The following is a 23842-nucleotide window of genomic DNA, read 5'->3' as shown; positions in this document are numbered from 1 at the left end:
GTGGCCTTGATAGTGAGGCCTACTTTTTGCAGGGCCTCCAAAATATTTCTGAGGTGGATCAGGTGATCCTGCCAGGAGGAACTAAAGACAGCAATATCAACAAGATAAGCTGAGCAATACGTTTCCATCCCTGTCAGAACTTTGTTCACCAACCTCTGAAAAGTGGCAGGTGCATTTTTCAAACCAAAGGGCATCACCACAAAGTGGTAGCACCCACCAGGGGTTGAAAATGCTGTTTTGGCCTTGGCATCCTCAGCTAACTTGATTTGCCAGTAGCCAGCTGTTAGGTCAAACGTACTAAGATACTTGGCTGAGGCCAAAGTATCAATCAGCTCATCTGCCCTTGGTATGGGATAGGCATCAGTCCTGGTGACTGCATTGAGGCCTCTGTAGTCTACACAAAACCTCATTTCTTTCTTACCACCCTGGGTATGAGGTTTGGGTACTAGGACTACTGGACTAGCCCAAGGGCTATCTGATGGCTCAATTACACCTAACTCCAACATTTTCTGGACTTCAGTCCTGATAAAGTCCCTGACATGGTCAGGTTGCTTGTAGATTTTACTCTGGACAGGCAGACTGTTTCCAGTGTCCACCTCATGGGTGCACCAGGAAGCCTGACTAGGAGTCAGGCTAAACATGTGTCTAAACTGTTGCAAAACTTGTCTGCACTCAGTTTGCTGATGATCAGTGAGGCTGCTTGCCAAAGCAACACCATCTACTGACCCTTCATCAGGGTTCTGTGAGAGCAGGTCAGGGAGAGGGTCACTCTCCTCCTCCTGTTCCTCATCAGTTGCCATGAGCAAGCCCATGTCAGCCCTGTCAACATATGTTTTCAATCTGTTGACATGGAGCACCCTAAGGGGGCTCCTGGGAGTTCCAAGATTCACCAGGTAGGGGACTTCTCCCTTGTGCCCAACAATTGTATGGCGGCCACTCCATTTGTCCTGGAGGGCTGCTGGGGCCACAGGCTCCAACACCTATACTTTCTGTCCTGGCTGGAATACAGTCAGCACAGCCTTTTTGTCATGCCAAGTATTTTGTAGTTCTTGGCTGGCCTCCAGGTTTTTAGTTGCCTTCTTCATGCATTCAGCCATCCTGGAACGGAGACCAAGTACATAGTCCATCACATCCTATTTGGGAGGTTTGAGAGGTAACTCCCAGCCCTCCTTCACCAAACATAATGGACCTCTTACAGGATGCCCAAACAGAAGTTCAAATGGGCTGTAGCCAACCCCCTTCTGTGGAACCTCTCTGTATGCAAACAGAAGGCAGGAAAGTAAAAGGTCCCATTTTCGCCTAAGCTTTTCTGGGAGGCCTTTAATCATTCCCTTAAGGGTTTTGTTGAAACGTTCCACTAACCCATTGCATCGTGGGTGATAGGGAGTAGTGAATTTATAGTTTACACCACACTCCCACACTGCTTTTAGATACCCTGACATGAAGTTGGTACCTCTGTCAGATATAACCTCCTTTGGGAAACCCACTCTGGAGAAAACTCCAATGAGGGCTCTTGCCACCACAGGGGCTGTGGTGGTCCTCAGGGGAATGGCTTCTGGGTACCTGGTGGCATGATCCACTACCACCAGGATAAACCTGTGCCCAGATGCTGTTGGAGGGTCAAGGGGACCAACAATTTAAATCCCTACCCTTTCAAAGGGTACCCCCACCACAGGTAGTGGTATCAGGGGGGCCTTTGTTGTGTCACCTGACTTGCCACTGGCTTGGCAAGTGACACAGGAGCGAAAAAACTCCCTGGTGTCCTCTGACATATGTGGCCAATGAAAATGTGGAACAAGCCTGTCCCAGGTCTTGTTTTGGCCTAAGTGTCCTGCTAAAGGGATGTCATGTGCTAGGGTCAAGAGGAACCCCCTAAACTTCTGAAGTATTACCAACCTCCTGGTGGCTCCAGGGGTTGGATCTCTAGCCTCAGAATATAGGAGTCCCTCATCCCAATAAACTTTATGGGACCCACTAGCACTCCCAGCAGCCTCAGCAGCAGCCTGCTGTCTGAGGGGTTCAAGAGAGGGGCAGCACTGTTGTTCTTTGCTCAGATCTTCCCTAGAAGGTCCCCCTGCCCACAAGAACTCAACCTGATCAGGTTCAAGTCCCTCTGGGGCAGTTCCTTCTTCAGGATCTGCTTTACCTCCCTCAAGAGGTGAACCTGTGATCTGAGACAGAGGGGAAGGCACTGCCTTAACCCTACAGCTCCTACTCTTGGTTAGCATATGGTCCATACTTTCAGAATCCAGAGCTGGTTCAGCTTTATGCATTTTGGCCTGTGACCTGGTCACAGCAAATACCTCTGCAGGTATGCCCAACATCTCAGCATGAGTCCATAACTATACTTCAGACCAGGCTGAAGTCTCTAGATCATTGCCCAATAGACATTCGACAGGGAGGTCTGCACTGACTACTACCTTCTTGAGGCCAGTTACCCCTCCCCAGGAGAAATTCACAAGTGCCAGACTATGGTTGGTCCTGACATTGCTGGTATTGGTAACCTGGTACATTTCACCCAGGATGATCTGCCCAGGGTCCACAAGATCCTCTGCCACCATGGTGACACTAGCACCTGTGTCCCTGAATGCCAAAGCCTGTTTGCCATTTATTACAGGCTGATGTTGGTATTTGCCCAGATTACTGGGGCTCACTAGGAAGGACATATCAATGTCTCCATCACAAATCAGCAATGCCTGGGTGGGTACTCTCGCTAGGCCAGAGTCCACTTCAGAACCCTGGACCAACCATACTACACCCTTATTCTGATTACCACCTCCACCAGTAGCTGTACTAGGGGGAACAGTTGCCTTAGGGGCAGGAGTGGTGGTGGTTTGGTCTTTGGACTTGTTACAGTCAGAAGTCCAGTGTCCTTTCTGTTTACAGAATTTGCACCTGGGCTTCTTTTGGCCTTTTCCTTTGTTAGACTGTCCCCACCAGATGCAGATTTTTGGGGCCCTTGTAGGAGAGTAGGATCTGCACTTATGTTGCCCCCACTTTTTTTCTGATATTAACACTGGTTTCTGGCTATAGTCTGGCTGGGTCCCTGCTAATCAGGACCCCAGTCTCTGTGTTCTCTCTAAACAACTTGGAGTGCATATTAGATGCACTAGTGATTGGATACTGTGGTACCTTATGAGCCCCTAGTATATGGTACCTTAGGTACCAAGGGCATAGGTACTTCACAGGCCTACCAGGGGCTGAAGCATGTATTATGCCACCCCTGGGAAGCAGACTAAATCTGACACCACAGGCCTGCTACTGCAGCCTGGGTGAGGTAGTGTTAGCACTCCTCACTGAGGTATAGATTCCCTATATCTCACCTTACACACACATATAAGCCTATCAGTTACCCCTAAGGCAGGCCCTATCAATCCTGAGGGCAGGGTGCTTGGTTTACAATGTGAGGGGGTGCCTCTGTATGAGCAGGGCCCCTTTGCAGCTGGCAGAGTCTATTCTCTGTGGCTGTTTGTGGATGCGGTTAAACTATATACTCTTAAGTGCCTTATAACCTACCGGTAAATGCTAACTTTGGAATGACTGCTTCAAAACATGTCGTGTTTGGTGTCAAACATCTTGGAATCATACCCCCACACCAGTAACTGGTGTGGGAGCTTGACCCCACCCTTCTAGAGGGGAAGACATGTACCTACTGTGGAAACACAGTAGAAATCTGAAAGAGCCCTGGCATCACAAAATGGATGCCACCAGCACAGACACTGGGCTGCCCTCCTGCTGCTGACTGAAACTTGCAGTGGAGGAGGCCCAACGATAGGCATCCTGTCACAGGAAGGTGTCACCACCTTCCAGACAGGATTTAGTGTATTGGGGCTGGGTGGGTGCAATCCTAGAGTGCTTTGAAGTCCTGCACTGGGGGAGCAGTAGGCTCCTCCGTGCACATGCCAGCTCTAACCGGTTCAGGGGCTACCTGCCCCTGCTCTGGCGCAAAACTGGACAAAGGGAAGTGGGTGTAACCACCCACTCCCCTGACCCTCCCATAGGAGTGGTCATAGAGCTAGTCCCTCCCTTTCCTTTAGTATAAGATAGGGATACCTTGCCATTGCAAATCAGATATCCTTGGACGACGCTCTACAAGAAGAATCCTGGCCCTTCGACGTTCCACTACCTTTGGAAGACTGAAGAATCTCCCTTGGAGTCAAGGAGTGACTCCCCTGCTTGGCAGGCACGAAAAACTTGAATCAACGGTCGCAAACTTTCCCGATCCTGCTGGAGTCCGAAGTCCCTGCAGCCCCAGAAGTAGATTTCCTGACTTCTCGACGGCCATTGTGAGTCCCCAGAAAAGCTGAGGCGAGTGGACCCCACGAGTGACGAGGAACAGCAATACCCGGGTACCATGCACTATTGTCGAGTGCAACCCCTTCATGACGTTCTACGAACTTCTGCATTGGACCACATGTGGTTCAAGCCTCCAGCAGGATTTCCCTTGAAAATCAGAGGCCTACCTCGTCCCGAGGGACCGTGGGCTCCTGTGAAGCGAATCCTCACGAGGTGTCTTTGTGATCCCTTGCCCGTTGGCTTGTGGGTCCCCTGAAGACTTTCTCATCGAACCAAAGGGCTCCCCTGGTTGCTCCAGGCCTGCCCTGATTTACCCTCGCTGGGTGAGTCCCTCAGACTTTGCTGGTCTGCACCGCTGACTTTCTTCACTTTCCACGAGACTTGCTGTTGCCAAGGCTTGTTGGCTCCAATCCGGCTGCCGACACCTCATTAAGCTGCAGACTTTGTGGGACACTGCGAATCCAGCTCCTGGTTGTCGTCGAGGCCTCCGGGACCTCGTGGCTGAAGAGTCAAAACCCCCTTGATCACCTGAAATCACCACGACTTCCATGGGCATCCATCTTCCTGGCCCCGGGTCACTAGCAAGTGACTGTGAACACTGTCCCTTCTGCTTTCAGGTCTTCTTCATCTTGAATCCAGCCTTGGATTCCACCGGACACTTCTCCAATGTTCAGAAGCAGCAAAACTTCTTCAGCTTCCATTGAAAACGACGACGCGACCCGACACCAAAAGACACCTATGCACCCGCCTTCCCTGGGTGAGGTAACTCGTGCACTCCGGTGCTCCTGTGCGTGTTGGCCCTCGAACTACTTACCTTGTAAGTGTCTTGCTTGTAGAATCTCTAGAAGTACCCTTAAACTTTAAAAATCCAACCACAACTTGCTCCATTGAAATCAATGGGGAACCCGTGGCTGTGTTCTCACACTGCACGCGTCTCCCGTGGGTCCTTTACTTACCTGCCTTGGGTGGATTAGTGAGGCCCCAGCGATTCTACAGGCCCTAGGCCTTGTACTCTTGCAAGTCGACTTTCCTAAACCTCTTTTTTAGTATATGGTGTGGTACGCCCCTAGGGCCGCAGCCATATTTGTGCTTAACTTATTGTGAAATGTTGATATTTGCATATATGTTCCCGACTTCTAATCTCATAAAGAGATTAGTAGAGTGTGTCTAGTAATAAATACATATATATTTGATATATATACCTGTGTGGTGTCCTTTCATTTGGTAATTCAAGAGATATAAGGTAAAACAAGCTGCTTTACATTCCTCAGAGACTTAGCCTGAAGGCTGCTCTCTACAGCTACCACTAGGATAGCTTTCTTTAAAAGGTGTCTTAAACCTATCCATCATAAGACTCGAATTGGACTGGTGCAAGGTGGCCACTATAACTAGTGACCAGCCTATGCCAAGCCAACTTCTCACAGCCCTTGTGAAGACTTCTGGTCTTTTGACTTATCCCCACCTTTCTCAGAGCCTTTAGGATCTTGCTTCTTAGTGTCAACCCCTTGGTTCTGGGTTTTCTGCCTCACCCTAGTTCTGACCCATTTGTCTGCCTTCTTTCCCTATTCTTGGGGAGAGGTCAGATCAGAGTCCACCAGGTACTGATGCAACAACTGATTTTGGCAATTATGAAGGATCTGTTCTCTCATCATAAGATTATACAATCCCTTAAAATCAGTAACTACTACCAACCAGCCAACCCTCCAGAGCCTTGGTTGCACAATCAACAAAGTCAGTCCAGTCCTGAGTCTGTGCTTTCTGGGTATCCCTGAACTTCAAACTGTACTGTTCAGTGGTTAAGCCAAACCCATCTATCAATTCACTCTTCAGGACTTCATAATCATCAACATCCTCTTCTCTAACAGTGAGGAGCTTGTCTCTACCTTTATCAGAAAAGGAGAGCCACAAGATTGCTGCCCACTGCTTGTGGGGGACCAGTTGTACTCTACAGGCCCTCTCCATAGTAGTTATCCATTTGTGGATATCATCTCCACTCTGGTAGGGAGGAACAACCTTGGACAAGTTCATATGATCTGGAATGTAATCTCTGACTCTAGGGACACTGTTGGTGCCACCAGGGGGTTCTAACCCCTCTCTTTTAGAAGCTCTCTGGAGCTCAAAGTCTAATGCCAACTGCTTGGCCTTAAGGGCAAATCTTGCTTCCTCATACCGCAGCAGTTTTTACATTCTGTCAGAGGAGGTCTCCCTCTGCTGGACAGATTCCCTGCCAGAGTGATATGAGTGGTCAGATTCCCTAGAAAGGGATCTAGGCCTCTCCTCCACTCTGTCAGTTCTCTTAGGGAGAATTCCTCTGTCCTTTTCAGACCCATGTGGGTCTGGCCCTTCAACCACAGAGTCCAGGTCATCTTGATTTTCATCATCCGACCCCGAGACTATAGCTGACCCACCCCCTGATTCAGACCTATTAGCTCCTAGAGCTAATCTAAGATCATTTGCTGTCAGCAGATCTATCAGGTGTAGTGTTGAGGGACTCTGTCCTAGCTTTAGGTGCCTTGCAGCACACATGGCTTTCAAGTCAAAGAAAGTCATGTCCTTATACTGAGGCTGAGTGGACCCACTGGCTCCACCCTTTGAGGACACTCTAGTGTTGTGCAGTGTTGTACTACCTACACTAGTTTGTCGCCTACTGATCCTAGCTTGAGCTGTAGCAAGGGTGTGCTATCCCTTCACACACAGCTCTAAGTTCAGTAGAACTTGTTGATACTAAGCTTGACTTCATATGTACCTTGAGTACCTTTATTGGTTTTCAATTAGTAATTCAAATGGAGATTTTCTGGTAAAACAATGGCAAGCTGGAATCCCACACGCTGCCCACCAATGTGAGAAGTTGGCCTGCTATATGCTGGTCACTAGTTAAAGTGGCCACCTTGCACCAGTACAATTCGACTCTTATGGTAGATAGGTTTAAGACAACCTTTTTAAGAAAGCTATCCTAGTGGTAGCTGTGGAGAGCAGCCTTCAGGCTAAGTCTCTGTGGAATGTAAAGCAGCTTGTTTTACCTTATAATCTCTTGAATTACCAAATGAAAAGACACCACACAGGTATATATCTAAAATATATATGTAGTTATTTCTAGACACACTCTACTAATCTCTTTATGAGATTAGAAGTCAGTAACATATGCGCAAATCAACGTTTCACAACAAATTAAGCACTTATATGGATGGGGCCCTAGGGGCGTACCAGATCATATACTAAAAACGAGGTATAAGAAGAACGACTTGAGAAGGGAGAAGGCCTAAGGTCTTCAGAAGCGCTGGGGCCTCACTAATCCACCCAAGGCTGGTAAGTAAAGGACCCACGGGAGACGCATGCAGTGTGAGAACACAGCTGCGGTTCCCAATAGACTTCAACGGAGCAAGTCGCGGTTGGAATTTTTAAGTTTTAGGATACTTTGGGAGAGTCTACAAGCAAGTCATTTACAGGGTAAATAGTTCTAGAGGCAACACACACAGGAGCACCGGAGTGCACGAGTTACCTCACCCAGGGAAGCCGGGTGCATGGGTGTCTTTTGGTGTCGGGTCGCGGCATCGTTTTCAATGGGAGCCAAAGAAGACTTGCTGCTTGTGAAGACAGAAGAAGTGTCCGGTGGAATCCAAAGCTGGATTCTGAAGAAAGAAGACCTGAAAGCAGAGGAGACAGTGTTCAAAGTCACTTGCCAGTGACCCGGGCCCAGGAAGATGGATACCCACAGTCGTCGGGTGATTTCAGGTGATCACAGGTGTCTTCACTCTTCAGCCACGAGGTCCAGGAGGCGTCGATGATGACCAGGAGCTGGATTCGGCGTGTCCCACTAAGTCTGCAGCTTACTGAGGTGTCGGCAACTGGATTGGAGCCAACAAGCCTTGGCAACAGCAAGTCTCGTGGAAAGTGAAGAAAGTCAACGGTGCAGACCAGCAAAGTCTGAGGGACTCACCCAGTGAGGGTAAGTCACGGCAGGCCTGGAGCAATCAGGAGAACCCTTTGGTTTGATAGAAAAGTCTTCAGGGGACCCACAAGCCAGACGGCAAGGGATCGCGAAGACGCCTCGGGAGGATTCACTTTCTCCGGTGCCCACGGTCACTCAGGGCGAGGTAGGCTCTGATTTTCTGTGGAAATCCTGCTGGAGGCTTGGACCACACGTGGTCCAATGCACAAGTTCGTAGAACGTCGTGAAGGGGTTGCACTCGACAATAGTGCACAGTACCCGGGTATTGCTGTTCCTCGTCACTTGTGGGGTCCACTTGCCTCAGCTTTGCTGGGGACTCACGATGGCCGTCGAGAAGTCAGGAAATCTACTTCCGGGGCTGCAGGGACTTCGGACTCCGGCGGGAGCAGGAAAGTTTGCGACCGTTGATGCAAAGTTTTGATGCCTGCCAAGCAGGGGAGTCACTCCTTGACTCCAAGGGAGATTCTTCAATCTTCCAAAGGTAGTGGAACGTCGAAGGTCCAGTATTCTTCTTCAGAGCGTCATCCAGGGTAATCTAGTTTGCAATGGCAAGGGTTCCCTATCTTATACTAAAAGAAAGGGAGGGACTAGCTCTATGAGCACTCCTATGGGAAGGTCAGGGGAGTGGGTGGTTACACCCACTTCCCTTTGTCCAGTTTCGCACCAGAGCAGGGGCAGGCAGCCCTTGAACCTGTCTGAGCTGGCCTACTGTTCCCCCAGTGCAGGACTTCAAAGCACTCTAGGAGTGCACCCACCCAGCCCCAATACACTAAATCCTGTCTGGAATATGGTGACACCTTCCTTTGACAGGATGGCTATTGTTGGGCCTCCTCCACTGTGAGTTTCGGGCAGCAGCAGGAGGGCAGCCCAGTGTCTGTGCTGGTGACATCCATTTTGTGATGCCAGGGCTCTTTCAGGATTATACCGTGTTTCCACAGTAAGTACATGTCTATCCCCCTAGAAGAGTGGAATCATACTCCCACACCAGTTACTGGTGTGGGGGTATGATTCCAAGGCGTTTGACACCAAACACAACATGTTTTGATGCAGCCATCCCAAAGTTAGCATTTACCGCTAGGTTATAATGCACGTAAGAGTATATGGTTTAACCGCATCCACAAACAGCCACAGAGAATAGACTCTGCCAGCTGGAGAGGGGTTCTGCTCAGGCAGAGGCACCCCCCTCACATGGAAACCAAGCACCCTGCCCTCAGGATTGATAGGGCCTGCCTTAGGGGTGAGGAGTGCTAACACTACCTCACCCAGGCTGCAGTAGCAGGCCTGTGGTGTCAGATTTAGTCTGCTTCCCAGGGGTGGCATAATACATGCTTCAGCCCCTGGTGGGCCTGTGAAGTACCTATGCCCTTGGTACCTAAGGTACCATATACTAGGGGCTCATAAGGTACCACAGTATCCAATCACTAGTGCATCTAATATGCACTCCAAGTTGTTTAGAGAGAACAGAGAGGCTTGGGCCCTGATTAGCAGGGTCCCAGCCAGACTATAGCCAGAAACCAGTGTTAACATTAACCCCGGGCGTAGCACTACGCTTCGCCCACGTAGTGTACGTAGCGCTGCCTGCTTCGCACTTTCCGAAGTAGGCGAAGCAGGGCAGCGCTACGCACACGCCGAGGGCGAAGCGTAGCTGCCTGCCACCCGCCACCCACCTCCCGCCTGCCCTCCTTTTAATAATATCAGCAATGAAAAATAAATTAAAGTAAAGCGACTTACCGTAAGCGCGGCGTCTCCGGGGCTCCCTCTTTCTCGTTTCTAATTTCTTCTGGCAAATGCGCATGCGCGGACACCCGCGCATGCGCATTTCTTGTGAGAAATGCGCATGCGCGGGCGTCCGCGCATGCGCATTTGTCAGAAGAAATTAGAAACGAAGAAGAGGGAGCCCCGGAGACGCCGCGCTTACGGTAAGTCGCTTTACTTTAATTTATTTTACATTGCTGATATTATTTAAAAGGAGGGCGGGCGGGAGGTGGGTGGCACGTAGTGGGGCTACGCGAAGCGCGTAGTGTGCGTAGATTTGGGCACACTACGTGCTGCTTCACGTAGCCCCACTACGCCCACTACGCCCACCCTTAGTTAACATCAGAAAAAAGTGGGGGCAACATAAGTCAAGATCCTACTCTCCTACACTAATCCCGTTAACAATTGTCGGCTTCCAAGGGATCCATCACGCAGCCAAAAAAAAACATCTTTGGGAGGCCCTCTGGTCGCCTGTCAATATACCTAAACTTGAATATGAAAATAAAAAAACACTCAATTTCAACTCAAGATGTGATGCTTCAAGCGCTTGTACTGGAGAGCACCAAGTCTTCGGCGTCCTGCCTTAAAATCCTACTGATCAACGTCTACTTTAACAACTTTAGCTCAGCATGAGCAAGTCGACTCCGCCAGCTGTGCGACAACTTGGATCAAATCCTTTGCAATCCCGTTAATCATAATATAATAATCTGCGGTGACTTTAACCTGTGACAACTAGGATTATTTAACCCCACCTGCTCACCTCCAAATCCTCTCAGCACCCAAATAAATAATATTTTAAGAAAACATGGCCTACAATCCGTACAGATTTTAGCTATCAATCAAGAACCATCATCTCAACTTTTGAAGACCTTCAGGGGAATAAGTACCATCAACTATGTTTTTGCCTCGGCGAAACTTACAAACTACCTTGTGAGCTTTAAAGTGCACTTCTCAAACAACAGTGACCACCTTCCACTTCGCACAACCTTTAACATTAATCTCCCGAAATGCAAAGGCCACAAGGTTCTGGGCACTTTTTGCAATGACGAAAGACTATATCTAACTCAAAGAATAAAATGGGGTCACGTCATCCTACGGAACTTAACATCTTGGAAAGTTGCCTCAGGACAGTCGCTGCAAGATCAAAGTGGAGAATACCTACTAACCTACTGGGCTTCTATCACTAAGGGCATCTGTGAATTACTTAATCCCCAAACAGCCCCCGGGCGACATCAGCTAAAACCCATCAATAAAAATCAAACTATTTTGGCTAGCTCACAGGCACATTTGCAAGCTGACGACAGCACGTAAGAAAACTTGGAACGAACAAGCCAAAGCTGACCTGTCATTGGAACTTCAAGGTGCAAGAAAACAGCATAGGCAACTGATATGGCAGGAAAAAAATCAGCAGAGGGAAAAGGATTGACAATACGTCCATTCAATCATGAGCAAACATAATCAGGAAGACCTATGGAGATACATCAAAAACAAAACAAGCCAAGAACTCATAAGGAGCAACTCCATCACCGAAGCCATGTGGTCTTTGCCCGTAAATAACCTTTATGTAGTGGATCAACCAGGAGTCCTTCAGCTGGAACACTCAGACCTCTCTGATGACTCAGACGATTGTGCCTCCATACTTACGACTAACAGCACTCTAAAAGTACTAGGCAAAATAAGATCCTCAGGCGCACCTGGTCCAAATGGCCTTCTGGCCCAACTGTTCAAAGAAGACTTGTCATTATGGTCCGCAATACTTTCCTCACCGTTTACAACCTGCACTAAACTCCATCAAGTGCCCGACAGCTGGAGAGATTCAATATTGCACTCAATTTTTAAAAAGGGAGACAGACAGAATCCCTGCAACTATCGGCTGATAGCCTTATTGGATATCGAGGCTAAGACCTATGCAGCCGCACTCTTAAAAGATCTAGAGGCTTGGGCTACAACAAATGCAACAATTCCTTTCTGCCAAACTGTCTTTAGACCCAATTCCTCCACATTGGATAACATACTCACCTTATCCTATCTTGTCCGCCAGGCAAAAAACATCAGCTCTCTAAGCATGCTTCGTGGACTATTCATCTGCTTTCGACCTAGTTGACAGAGGTATCTTATGGGGAACACTCTAGGTGTTTGGTATTCCCAGCGGCCTCCTCAACACCATCATATCGTTATACACATCTACCTGGGTGAGGGTCAAGTTGTCAGACACCGCGTTAACTAAGAAGATTAAAACCAACCAAGGGCTAAAGCAAGGGTGTGTCCTTGCTCCAATGTTGTTTAATTTATATACAGTGGACATGTCCAGGGCACTTATCAACGCTAACCTAATCTGCCCAAAAATTGGCAATACTAAGATCACAAAATTGCAATACGCGGATGACATCGTCCTTCTTGACAACTCAAAAATAGGACTCCAGAGAGCATTAAATTCGCTTCACTTATATAATTGTGTTAACAAGATGAATGTAAATGAAGCCAAAACAAAGGTGCTATCCTTTGGAAGGACGCTACAAAAATAAGTAATAACTGGTCCCTGGGTCCCTTAAAAATCTCTGGAGCTAAATCTTATAACTATCTGGGCACATGGTTCCCTGCAAACGGTGCATCAACAACACACAAGCGCCATCTAAAGAACAAGGCAGCGTTAATAACTACTAGACTCTGTCAATTATACACAGCCCGTGAAAGCCCCTCCTCAGCGTCAATCAGAAAGGTGCTCAGGGCAGTATTACCATCTGCAATTACCTACGGCAGCGAGGCCTTTTCAGGTCAACTCACCAAAACCATCGAAACACTACACCTAGAAATATAATAAAAGAGTGTTTAAATTGCCCTATAACACCATGGGACCCTTGGTGAGACTTTAATTCGGCCTGGAGGGCATTGCATGGTCTAGTATGGGGTATTTCATAAAGTACTACCATAGTTGCATTATGGCTCCTTGAAATTCATTTTGCAAGACATCTTCAAATATAAAATCAACTCGTGGTCCACCTATTTAAGGACGGCAGTAGTAACTTTACAAATCGACCTGACCACTCTAAATACTTCCTCACCTACGTCTACTGCAATAAAAAGCACAAAGAAAAAACAGACTAAACTACTTTCCAAGAACACAGACTTGCAAAAAATTTATTCTACACCGTCATTAAGGGCCCTGGCAGCATCATACAACAATGACAGCCAAGTCAGACTTAGGGCACAACCTTACCTTAACTGCACAATAGGGAAAGCTTGCTTGACCAAACTCTTGGCAGTAAGGATGCTGGCATTACAAATCAAAGACTTTAATCCTAACTGGCCGCTGCTTTCTAAAGTAGTCAAGTGTAGACAATGCGGCTACAAATTGTAAACTTTTCTACATCTACTGTGCTGCTGTCCGATGTTGCTTGACTCCTGACGATCCTTAGTAAAGCCACTCTTCTTAATTCATGGTATAAGAACATGCAACCATGCAATGCACTGAATTTTTACCACTATGGTGCCCCTCGAACTGGCAAGATAATTTTTGAAAGCAGTACAGGACTTCCTTAAAAACTCACAACAAAGCACTGAGATGGTCATGAACTGTTAACTCTTAGCTCTTGGATCACGGACATTATTGCATTGCAGAGTTTGACCACACTGTAATCGAGTTTTTTTCTTAGCTGAAACTCTTAATCCATTTTATGGTGGATTTTTAACTCATTTATTGTTCCCATAAAAGACAAGGGAAAGGGAAGAAGGTAGAGAGAAAGCCTGTATACCAAGAGTTTACTTTTTTTTTCAGGCATAACATGCCATCTATACTATATGGCCTTGTAAGGAATCCTTATCCTCTTCTGCCTTTGTATAATATATTTCTTTTTTTTTTTAATGCTTTTATTGTCATGGTTTTAAGTAATCTACACAATAAATTTTATATTGACTAGACTTCCTCCTGTATGCACCATCACATGTTCTCATTCTCCACGTTGTAGGGCTTATTGAACATCCTCAGACTTTCTTCTTTATCAATCAATCAATCAAAAGAGTCTTTATTATGATTATTCATCTTGAAAGACATGTATACAATAAAAACTATATTAAATACAGTGACCATAATAAAATATCATAACATACATAATTATACACAACGATAATTCATTTAAAATTTGAAAGGACCATAAAACTCCATCTAAATAAAATAAACAGGTTTACTATAACCCACTATTTCTTTCGCGAATAGCCCAAGCCCAGCTTAGGAACTTAGCGACCCCTATTGCGATGGTTTCGTTGTCACCAATTTTCAATAGACGTTTGGCGATCATAGCGGAGTTTGTACAAAGAGATCTACACAGGGGTTTGAGCCACATGCCCCTAGCTGAGTGGTAGGCTGGACAAACATAGAGAAGGTGGTTTATATCTTCGATACAGTCAGGGCAGAAAGGGCACCTATCTCCCGTACCAGTTTTCCATTTACTGGTGAATTTCCTGAGTGGGAGCGTTTCTACCCTAAACTGGTGATACAGCCTACGATCTCGAGGTTTAGTGATCAAATCCCAATATATTTCGAGGGATGGTTCATCCTTAAAATCCCAAAAAGCTCTGGTCAATGGAGAGCCCACCAGAGTAGAATATCTCCTACATTTTACTAGACTCCAGTATGCTGCTCTTAAATCGGTCTTAGATGGGGGGGCAACAATGTCCGGGGATACCCAGAAATCCCTCATTCCCATATCAATAAGGAGATTTTTGACATTTTTCAGCCATGAGATCTTATTTGAGTGGTCCAACCCCCTTACTTCAAGTAATGCCTTAGCGAAGTGATGTAACTCAGGGGTAGACCATAACCTTCTCCAGAAGAGGACCATTCTGAGCTGTAAAATGTCCTCAATGGGATTGCACCCTAAGTCGTACAATAGAGGGATTCGAGGAGTCGATCGTGGGAGGCCTACAATTGATCTTAGGAATTTATTTTGGGCCAGGATTAAATCGGACAAATTGCAGCACCCCCAAATCTCAGCGCCATATAAGATGGCAGGGACTATTTTCAAAGAGTACAGCTTAATAACTGGTGCCACTGGCTTGGTTAAAGAGAGCCTGTGCTCCCTTAAAAGGGCTCGTGCTAGCTGGGAATGTTTCAAAGCCAAAAGCTTCATCTGTGGGGTCCAACTCAACTTTTCGCCCAGGGTGATACCTAGATAGGTAAAAACTTTGGTCTGCTCCAGGGGCTTCCCACCCATTAAAACTTTGGCCGAAACATCTCCTGCCCCATGGAGAACCATACATTTTGTTTTCTCTACATTTACCTCGAGCTCATGTTCGCTGCAGAAGGCCTCGAAGCGGGATAAAGCCCGCTGCAGACCCTGCCGTGTTTTAGATAAAATCAAGGTATCATCAGCGAACATGAGCAGGGGCACCCTTTGGCCATCCAGTTTTGGGGCATCAGTGGGGTGGTCTTCAAAAAAACGAACAACCCCATTTATAAACAATGAAAACAATGTTGGTGCCAAAACGCACCCCTGGCGGACTCCTTTCTCTACCTTAAATTGTTCTGTAACCTCTCCTGGGTTCCCCCAGCGAACCTGGGCATAATTGGAGCTATGGAGCTTGATCACAAAATCGACTAGTTCCTTAGACATCCCTAGCCTTAACAGCACGTCCCAAAGTTTTGGTCTTGGGACAAGATCGAATGCGGATTTTAAGTCCACAAATGCTGCAAAAATAAGCCCCTTTCTCAGAAAGACCTCATTCCAATAGATTAAAACGAATTTAAAGACCTGGTCCAATGTTCCCATGTGGGCCCGAAACCCTACTTGGAGGTTTGATAATATATCTCCTTCCGCCATCCAAGTGTGGATTCTCCCGAGAATGACTCGAGCAATAATTTTTTGCAACGCATCAATGAGACTAATTGGTCTATAATTGCCCGGTGCAGAACGATCTCCCTTTTTAAAAATTGGGATTATTTCTGCTCCGGACCAAGAAATGGGGAATGGAGTTCCCCCTGCCAATGAGTTCATCATGTTTGTTATATATGGGGCCCAGAGATCGTGATCCTGCCTAAACAGGTCCGCTGGGATGCAGTCAGGACCGGGTGCTTTACCGCTCGGGATGTTCTTCAAAACCGCCTCCACCTTCTTAATACTAAACCTTAGAGGAATATCAATGGCTATAACAGGAGCAAGTGGCACCCGCTCAGAGCTCTGCTGGTATTGGGCTTCAAAATGGGCGACCCAATGGTGTGGGTCCACATTATTGTTGGGGACTAGCATCCTCTGTCCATTCCCCCGCTTTAATAGATCCCAAAAGTGGGACATATTCCTACCTTTGCAGGCTTCGAGCAGATCCTTCCAATGACCCTCATCCCACTCTCTTTTAGCCTGCTTTAGTGTAGATTTATACGAGAGCCGAGCCTGTTTAATTGTGGGATTTAATAGCGGTCAACAGGGCTTTATGTGTAGACCTACATAGCTCATTATACCAGGATGTTGGGTCAAATTTTGAATTAGCCCTCATGGGCTTGGTATTAATGAAGTAGGTCTTCAGCTTACTAGTAAGCTCCTTGTGGATCAGTGGCACTTTAATATTAAGAATGTCCTGAGAGCTACATTTATTAATTTCTCCTAGAGCTCTTACAACCAGGGCCCTAATCTCTAGGACTTTGGCCTCATCAAGAGCCACCTTGGCCCATTTAACCCGCCTAAAATCGTTACCCAATGTTAGTGGGACTCCACGGCTATTTGTATTCCCAGCAAGCGGGGGGTTGAAACCTTGGATATCTAGAGAGAGAACCAATGGATTATGGTCACTTTCAATACGGATTTGAACGACCATATCTAGCACTATGTGCCCGATTTCCAAATTGACCAATATATAGTCAATCCTACTTTTTGTGCGACTGTTGTCAAACGTCGCTACACCCAGGGCATCAGATTTAGTCCTACCATTAACTGCTCTGAAGCCCCATTCCATACACAGCCCCTTTGCCTGGAGCGCTGCCTCCGTCCATTTCTTGACAGGCAGTAAGTTCAGCTGTGGGACGCCCCAAAATGCGTCTTCCTCCTCACTCAACATACCATCCTCACTGTCCAGTGGTTCAAAACAAGTATTAAAATCCCCCATAATAATGATGTTATCATTAGAGGGGCTTTCCGCTAGAAAGGTCTCAAGTACGGAGATAACTTGGGAACTCCTCCCACCCACTTGACCCCTAGAATATATATTAAAGAGAAAAAAACATGGGCCACACTGAAGTTTGATTTTAATACCCAGAATGTCAGGGTTTTCAAGGGGAATCATTTCAATAGTAACCCCCCTAGTTTGCCTAACCCAAAAAGTTAAACCTCCCACCGGTCGCCCTCTATGTCCCCTGGTTGCAGGTTTCGAGAAATTTAAATATCCTGCATGGAAGATGTTCTCCACTGCCCATGGTTCTTGGAATGCCCAGATGTCAACTTCATCAATTGATGATGACCAGTCTGCTAGGCCAGTCTTAGATTCCAGCCCAGCAATATTCCAAGAAGCAATGGTCATGGGACCCTTGGATCCAGGGTTAATCGGACACCCATCAGGGGTTGATGGCACTACATGTGGGCTGCCTAACTGCATTGTGGGTGAAGTTGGAATCTCCCTTGGAACATCAAACACAACCGAGTTAACTTGTTGGAGTGCAGCAGGGTCGATAGCAGTTCCAGCATCACCTTCCATAGTATACCCCAGACCACCCAATCTCTGTCAATCAATGTCTTCTAAGGAGGATAAGACCTCAAGCTGGTTGTTAAGCTCAATACGGGAATCTGGTCTATGGACAGCTCCCTTGTAAAATTGGACACCTCTATGTCGCATAGCCACCTCCTGTTTGTAGAAATAGCCTAATGGTAGAATACTAATGGACAGCCAATCATTAGGGGCATTGGCGGCAATCTCGAGTATATGATTTACCAGTCCTGGGGACCTAAAACTTAGGACCACGCAATCCCCGGCTAGATTTTTGTCCGAGTAGCCCACCCAGTCGATCCTTCTAGCCATTTTGAAGTCCATATACAGCCTGTCCCCAATGCCGGTCTTTTTATTCAGATAATGTTGAGCCTTATTCCTTAACGATGACCAATGCTCTTGAGAGTCCATTGGTAAGGAAGGAACATTTGCCAAGACAATGGTGTAGGGAGTAGCTTGGGGGGCAAATGTAAAAAGGGATGCCTCGTATGGTCACCTAAGTTGTTGCTGGATATTTGGCCGCAACTACTCCTAGAAGCCAAGAGTATTTTATTGGGAGGGCCCTCTGCGTTGGATCTATCTGTTGGCACGATAGTTCTTACATCCCCCGCTTTCCTTGCCCCACCCACCAGTTTAATAGAACGTGTTGTGGCACCCATCTGATTACTACAGTTGTCATCTGTCGGTGGTGGGGTAACCCCTGCTAAAATTTGCGCAGGAGGCTGTAATGTAGATACTGGGGGCATATGATCTAAGGCCTCCTCCATCTTAGCCAGCCTGCGATCAACCAAATCCAAGCGTTTATGGAGCGGCTCCAAAATGGCGGAAAGGTTTTCTTCTAATAATTTGATGAATTCCCTTTTGGACAGGCAGCAATTAATGACAGGAGGGTCGCTAGGCTGGATATCTATAGGGGGAGAGTTAGGTCCACCATGAACAGAAGCCTCGGTCGGGACTTTTGCAAGTGTGTTTTTAGTTTTAGTTGTACTACGTCCCTTCTTTGTTTTGTTCTGGGGAACCTTGGCTGATCTTCCCACAGCTTTCATCCCCCTGGTCTTTACCCTGACTGGACTAGCCGGGTTAGTATGGATAGTAGGAATGGGGGAATTCTCAATAGACATGGGAACTTGGCTATGGGTAGGGGTCTTGTTCTTGTTAGTAGTGTCGGTGGCTTTAGGTGGCGAACTAGAGGCATGTGGAGGGGCAGCAGGGATAGCCCCCCCTCCTAGCAGCCTAGGGTCTAGAGACAATCTCCGCTCCGTGGCCTCAATTTCGTGGACCAGCACGGATTCAGCTCTTACCAGGAAAGCGTCCAGAGTACCCACCAGCTTGTCCCCAGATTTCCATTTCGACATTTTATCTATGCACTGATAACAGGCTTCACTATAGGTCGAAGATAGTGGTACACTCACCACTCCAAAGTCAAAGACACGATTTGAACAGGGTATAGCCTGGCCCGGCCTCCTCTGGCCCCTGACGGCCACAGACGGCCCGCCCTTTGCCGGGCTTAGCCCCGCGCGCTCCCGCGCGCTCCCGCGCAGCAGTAGCGTTGCTTCTTATATTTAGAAAATACGTAAGCAGGGGGCGTGTCGTCCAGGGAGAGCAGCCCAGGTGTAAGCAATAGGGCTCGCAGGGACTCCTGGACAATGGAGTCCCCTGCTGCTCGCAGCCCTGTCCAATGACGCTCACCCCGGTTGAGGCAACCCCAGTTCCAGACCGCCCTTACGATGTGCAAAGGGCGCTGCGGGACCCGCGCAGCGGGTCCGGCGAGGAGCTTGTGCAGGAAAGGCAGGAAAGGTCAGACAATGATTCCCGTGTCGATCAAAAGGCAAGGTGAGTCCCAGGAATGAAGGCTTGGTGCTCCGCTTTAACTCGCAGCTAAGCAGGGGGCGTGTCGTCCAGGGAGAGCAGCCCAGGTGTAAGCAATAGGGCTCGCAGGGACTCCTGGACAATGGAGTCCCCTGCTGCTCGCAGCCCTGTCCAATGACGCTCACCCCGGTTGAGGCAACCCCAGTTCCAGACCGCCCTTACGATGTGCAAAGGGCGCTGCGGGACCCGCGCAGCGGGTCCGGCGAGGAGCTTGTGCAGGAAAGGCAGGAAAGGTCAGACAATGATTCCCGCGTCGATCAAAAGGCAAGGTGAGTCCCAGGAATGAAGGCTTGGTGCTCCGCTTTAACTCGCAGCTAAGCAGGAGGCGTGTCGTCCAGGGAGAGCAGCCCAGGTGTAAGCAATAGGGCTCGCAGGGACTCCTGGACAATGGAGTCCCCTGCTGCTCGCAGCCCTGTCCAATGACGCTCACCCCGGTTGAGGCAACCCCAGTTCCAGACCGCCCTTACGATGTGCAAAGGGCGCTGCGGGACCCGCGCAGCGGGTCCGGCGAGGAGCTTGTGCAGGAAAGGTCAGACAATGATTCCCGCGTCGATCAAAAGGCAGAATTCCATATGCACGATCATCTGTGCTCTACAATTCTACTATTGTTAGGAAAATAACTTTATAGTCACGGTAATTGGATGGTATGTCAAACACACAGCCAAGCTCTTTTCCCCTACTGTGGTGGTTCAGAATCCTTATCCTCTTCCGCCTTTGTATAATATGTTTCTTTTTTTTTTTTAATGCTTTTATTGTCATGGTTTTAAGTAATCTACACAATAAATTTTATATTGACTAGACTTCCTCCTGTATGCACCATCACATGTTCTCATTCTCCACGTTGTAGGGCTTATTGAACATCCTCAGACTTTCTTCTTTATATTTAGTTCTATTGTGTTATTTGTTTGTTTGCGTTGCTTTACCTTGTGCCTTCAATCACCCTCTTTTTTATTTTTCTCTCGCCTAAACCCATTGTAGGCCGATCTTCCCCTCTTTGTGCACCATGATTTACAATGGCTGTTTTGTGTTTCCTGTCTCCTTATCAAATCTAACCCTACATCATTTATACCTTTTCCTTATATGGTTTAAATACGCTGTTTTCCACTTGTAGCTTTCATTTTGTTGTACCAGGTTATCAGCTTGTTATGTCTTCAAACACTTTTTCCATCCTTCAACTTGTGACTCCTCCATGTCTCTTTGTATCCATTCCAGCGTTCTCCTTCTTGTACTGTTGCATCATCTCAGCACTGACTCTGTATTTCATCAGCCTATGTAGTCCTCAACTTCCAGCCAGTCAGTGTCTCTTTTGTCCAACCATTTCAAGAATCCCTGGTTTGAAAGGCTACTTTTGGATATTCACTCAGTGTCTTCGTGTGTATGACCATGGAGTATGAAAAGTGGTCCTTGTGCAAAGGCTTCCGCGACGCTCATCCAAAGGGGAGGGCGTTGAGGTTATGGAATCATCAGTGGAATTTTGTATCTGGGCTTACACTGCTAAAAACTGCTTGTGAAAACAGGTAATGAGACGAGATTACAATGGCTGGTTAAGTTTAGTGGAAGAATGAAACAATGTTTTGAAATAAGGGATTACATTCTTGTGATTAAAGTTAGTTGGTAGGAGGGGAAACAGAAGATAGTAAAAACTGACATTTTTATTATATGAACTGTTTCATGTTTGAAGTCACAGAGGAAATCTGTGAATCAGGTCAAATTCATTGGTCAAATTAATGTGTACCTTAGAGAACACTATCCAAATGCACATAAGCGCCATATAGAATCAAGTTAAATGTATCACGTACTTTCTTGGTGCTGAAGGGGCACGTGTTCTGAGGTGCCTGCAGACCGCGGGAATGCTGGAATAAGTGTGCCTGGAATAACAGTAAATCCTCACGTCATGACAGTAGAAACATCAGAGGACCTTCGGCTGGTTCAGCATGACACACTCAGTGCAATTCCGAATTTTAACTCCCAGTGATATCTGAGGATAATAATTTTAATGTTGGGAATGGCCGTGCACCTGTAATCCTCGCCCGTGTTCTTGTTCGCAGAGCGTCCTTCCTTTGTTAAAAGGCCAACTAATCAAGCGGTCCTTGCGGAGGACACTGTCAATTTCCACTGCGAGGTAGCGGGTGACCCTCTACCTACAGTTCGCTGGCAAAAGGACGATGGAGAATTGCCACAAGGGAGGTAAGGAACAGCACGTATTATTGTTAGCAACACAAGTATAAAATCGTGTAGAAAAGAAAATAGATCATGGCTTACAGATGGCTGCAAAGAATTAATTATAAAACAGCCAGGGTGTTTCCATGTTGCCGTATTTGATGCACACATGGCTGGCATGAGGTCAAATGCCAGCGAATGTCTTTTTACAAATTGCTGCTTATTTTATCCTGGAGATTGGTGATTACAAAATCCTCAGACTTTGCAGTCACAGAGAGAAAAGTAGAGTGAATTGTCTGACAATCATGCTGGGATACAGGCAGTGTAAAATGAAAGGCTGCATGCTGTCATTTTTTCCTACCACACAACACATATTTCAAAATGTATTTAAGTAATTCGGAATGCATTTTGTAATGTTAAATTGTTGACGGAAACAACTGTTTAAATAGGTTCAAAACGAATCAAAGCACTTTACTTGGTGACGTGGATATGATAAATATTTCTGAAACCCAATTTCCACACATTGTGGGGATGCCAGTGAAAACAGGAGGGGTGCTTTTGGCCTCCATAGACCCTAACATCCAGCAGCCCAGATGCCAGAAGCTTCAGCTGCAGACTCGCTGTAAGGAGGCTGGGCTTCCCGTGATGAGCCACATAGCCCGCTCAGCACCCTAACAGCGTGGGGCGCCAGTGAAGACAGGAGGGGCGCTTTCGGCCTCCATAGACCCCAAAGAGCATAGGGACTCCAACATCCAGCAGCCCAGGTGCCAGGAGCTTCAGCTGCACACTTGCTGTAAGGGGGCGGGGCTTCCCATGACGAGCCATACAGCCCACTCAGCACTCACGCAGTGCGCCATCGTGCCTGGGCGTGACCAAGGGCAGGCCCGTCTGAGCCCGTCCGCATCTGTACAAGGCTTGGCTGGGCCACCCCCTTGGATTTTGTTGCTGTGAATTTGGCAGGGGGCTTAAACATTTACATTGGACTAAAGTACTGTTGGGATCTTTGAGACCTGTGGTTGCAGTAGAATTTTTTTTTGTTTTTTTATGGGGGCCAACTGTGTATTGTGAGGGGTTTTTGCCTAATCCTTGCTATTCTTTTTTTAAGTTTAGAAAGCTTTATTAAATATCATAATCCAAGTAAAACATCAGTACAAAAAAAAGACCAAGGCAATGTAATAGAACAATAGAAAAAAAACCTAAATCGTACAATCTGAGAAAAGTGCCATAGGAAGGTAGAGAATATACATATGTAAAAAGCATTTTAAGGTTTTGAGTAATGGGTAGGGAGGGTAGAGAAGAGAGGAGGAAAAAAGGAGGGGGAGGGGGGAAAAATGCAACCATTATACAGAATAAACATCATATAAGTACAGTGAGCTAATAAATGAATAAACATATTAGGAGAAGCTGTATCTATAACATGAACAAAAGAAAAAAAAGAAATAAAAACAGCTATTTAAGGAACAGTTTGGGAAAGAAAATTGGTTAATGGCAACCATAACAAATCCTTTTTGATCAAAAGAGGTACAGTGGTGGCAAAAGTACGATCCAATCGGTGATGATGACATAATAGATTCCACCATGCATTATAGGAGATCTTGGAGGCATCTTTCCAATTGGTCGTAATTATCTGCAGAGTAATGGCTATATACAGGTCTATAAATTTACGTATATTAGCAGAAACATTCCATATAGGAGCCATACCACCTAGAAAGATATGAACAATCTCAAAAGTGTGGTCAGTAGCTAAGATATCGTTCAGTTTAGACCAAATACGGGACCAGAGGGATTTAACCAACGGGCAGTGAAAAAACATATGCAAAAAGTCACTATTCTCAGAGGGGCAAGACCAACATTTTTTAGAGTCAATCAATTTAAAGCTACATAAATCAGAAGGAGTAAAAAAAAGTTTATTATAAAAAAAATACAAAGTCTGTGTGGTGCTAGCAGAACGTGAAGCAGTGTGCAACTTTAACCATAAAGAGTTCCAAACTTGAAGAGGAAACTCTTGGGCTAGATCCAATTCCCAGGAGAGTTCAAGTTTGGACTTGGTTCTTGCTACAGGAGAACAAGAAAGTAACTTGTAAATAGCAGCAGCTTTAAGGGGAATAGAGAAGTCCGGGAGGGGGA

General features: G+C 46.8%; 2 protein-coding genes across 4 annotated transcripts in view; one reads left to right on the top strand and one right to left on the bottom strand.

Annotated features, from left to right (window-relative positions):
- The window catches only part of ROBO3 (roundabout guidance receptor 3), a 1168980-nt gene that overhangs the window by 431295 nt on the left and 713843 nt on the right, over positions 1-23842 (top strand). Inside the window, exon 5 of the mRNA XM_085646102.1 lies at positions 21604-21742. Within this exon, the coding sequence (XP_085502228.1) occupies positions 21604-21742 (139 nt within the window). The remainder of the gene's footprint in view (positions 1-21603; positions 21743-23842) is intronic.
- Positions 1-23842, bottom strand: part of LOC146861725 (uncharacterized) — a 422385-nt gene that overhangs the window by 252345 nt on the left and 146198 nt on the right. The window lies entirely within an intron of this gene.

The sequence above is a fragment of the Triturus cristatus genome, chromosome 3_1 (assembly GCF_964204655.1).
Source record: "Triturus cristatus chromosome 3_1, aTriCri1.1, whole genome shotgun sequence".
NCBI classification, from domain to species: Eukaryota; Metazoa; Chordata; class Amphibia; order Caudata; family Salamandridae; genus Triturus; species Triturus cristatus.
The sequence above is the reverse complement of the archived record's forward strand: the minus strand, read 5'-3'. Positions and strand labels throughout refer to the sequence as shown.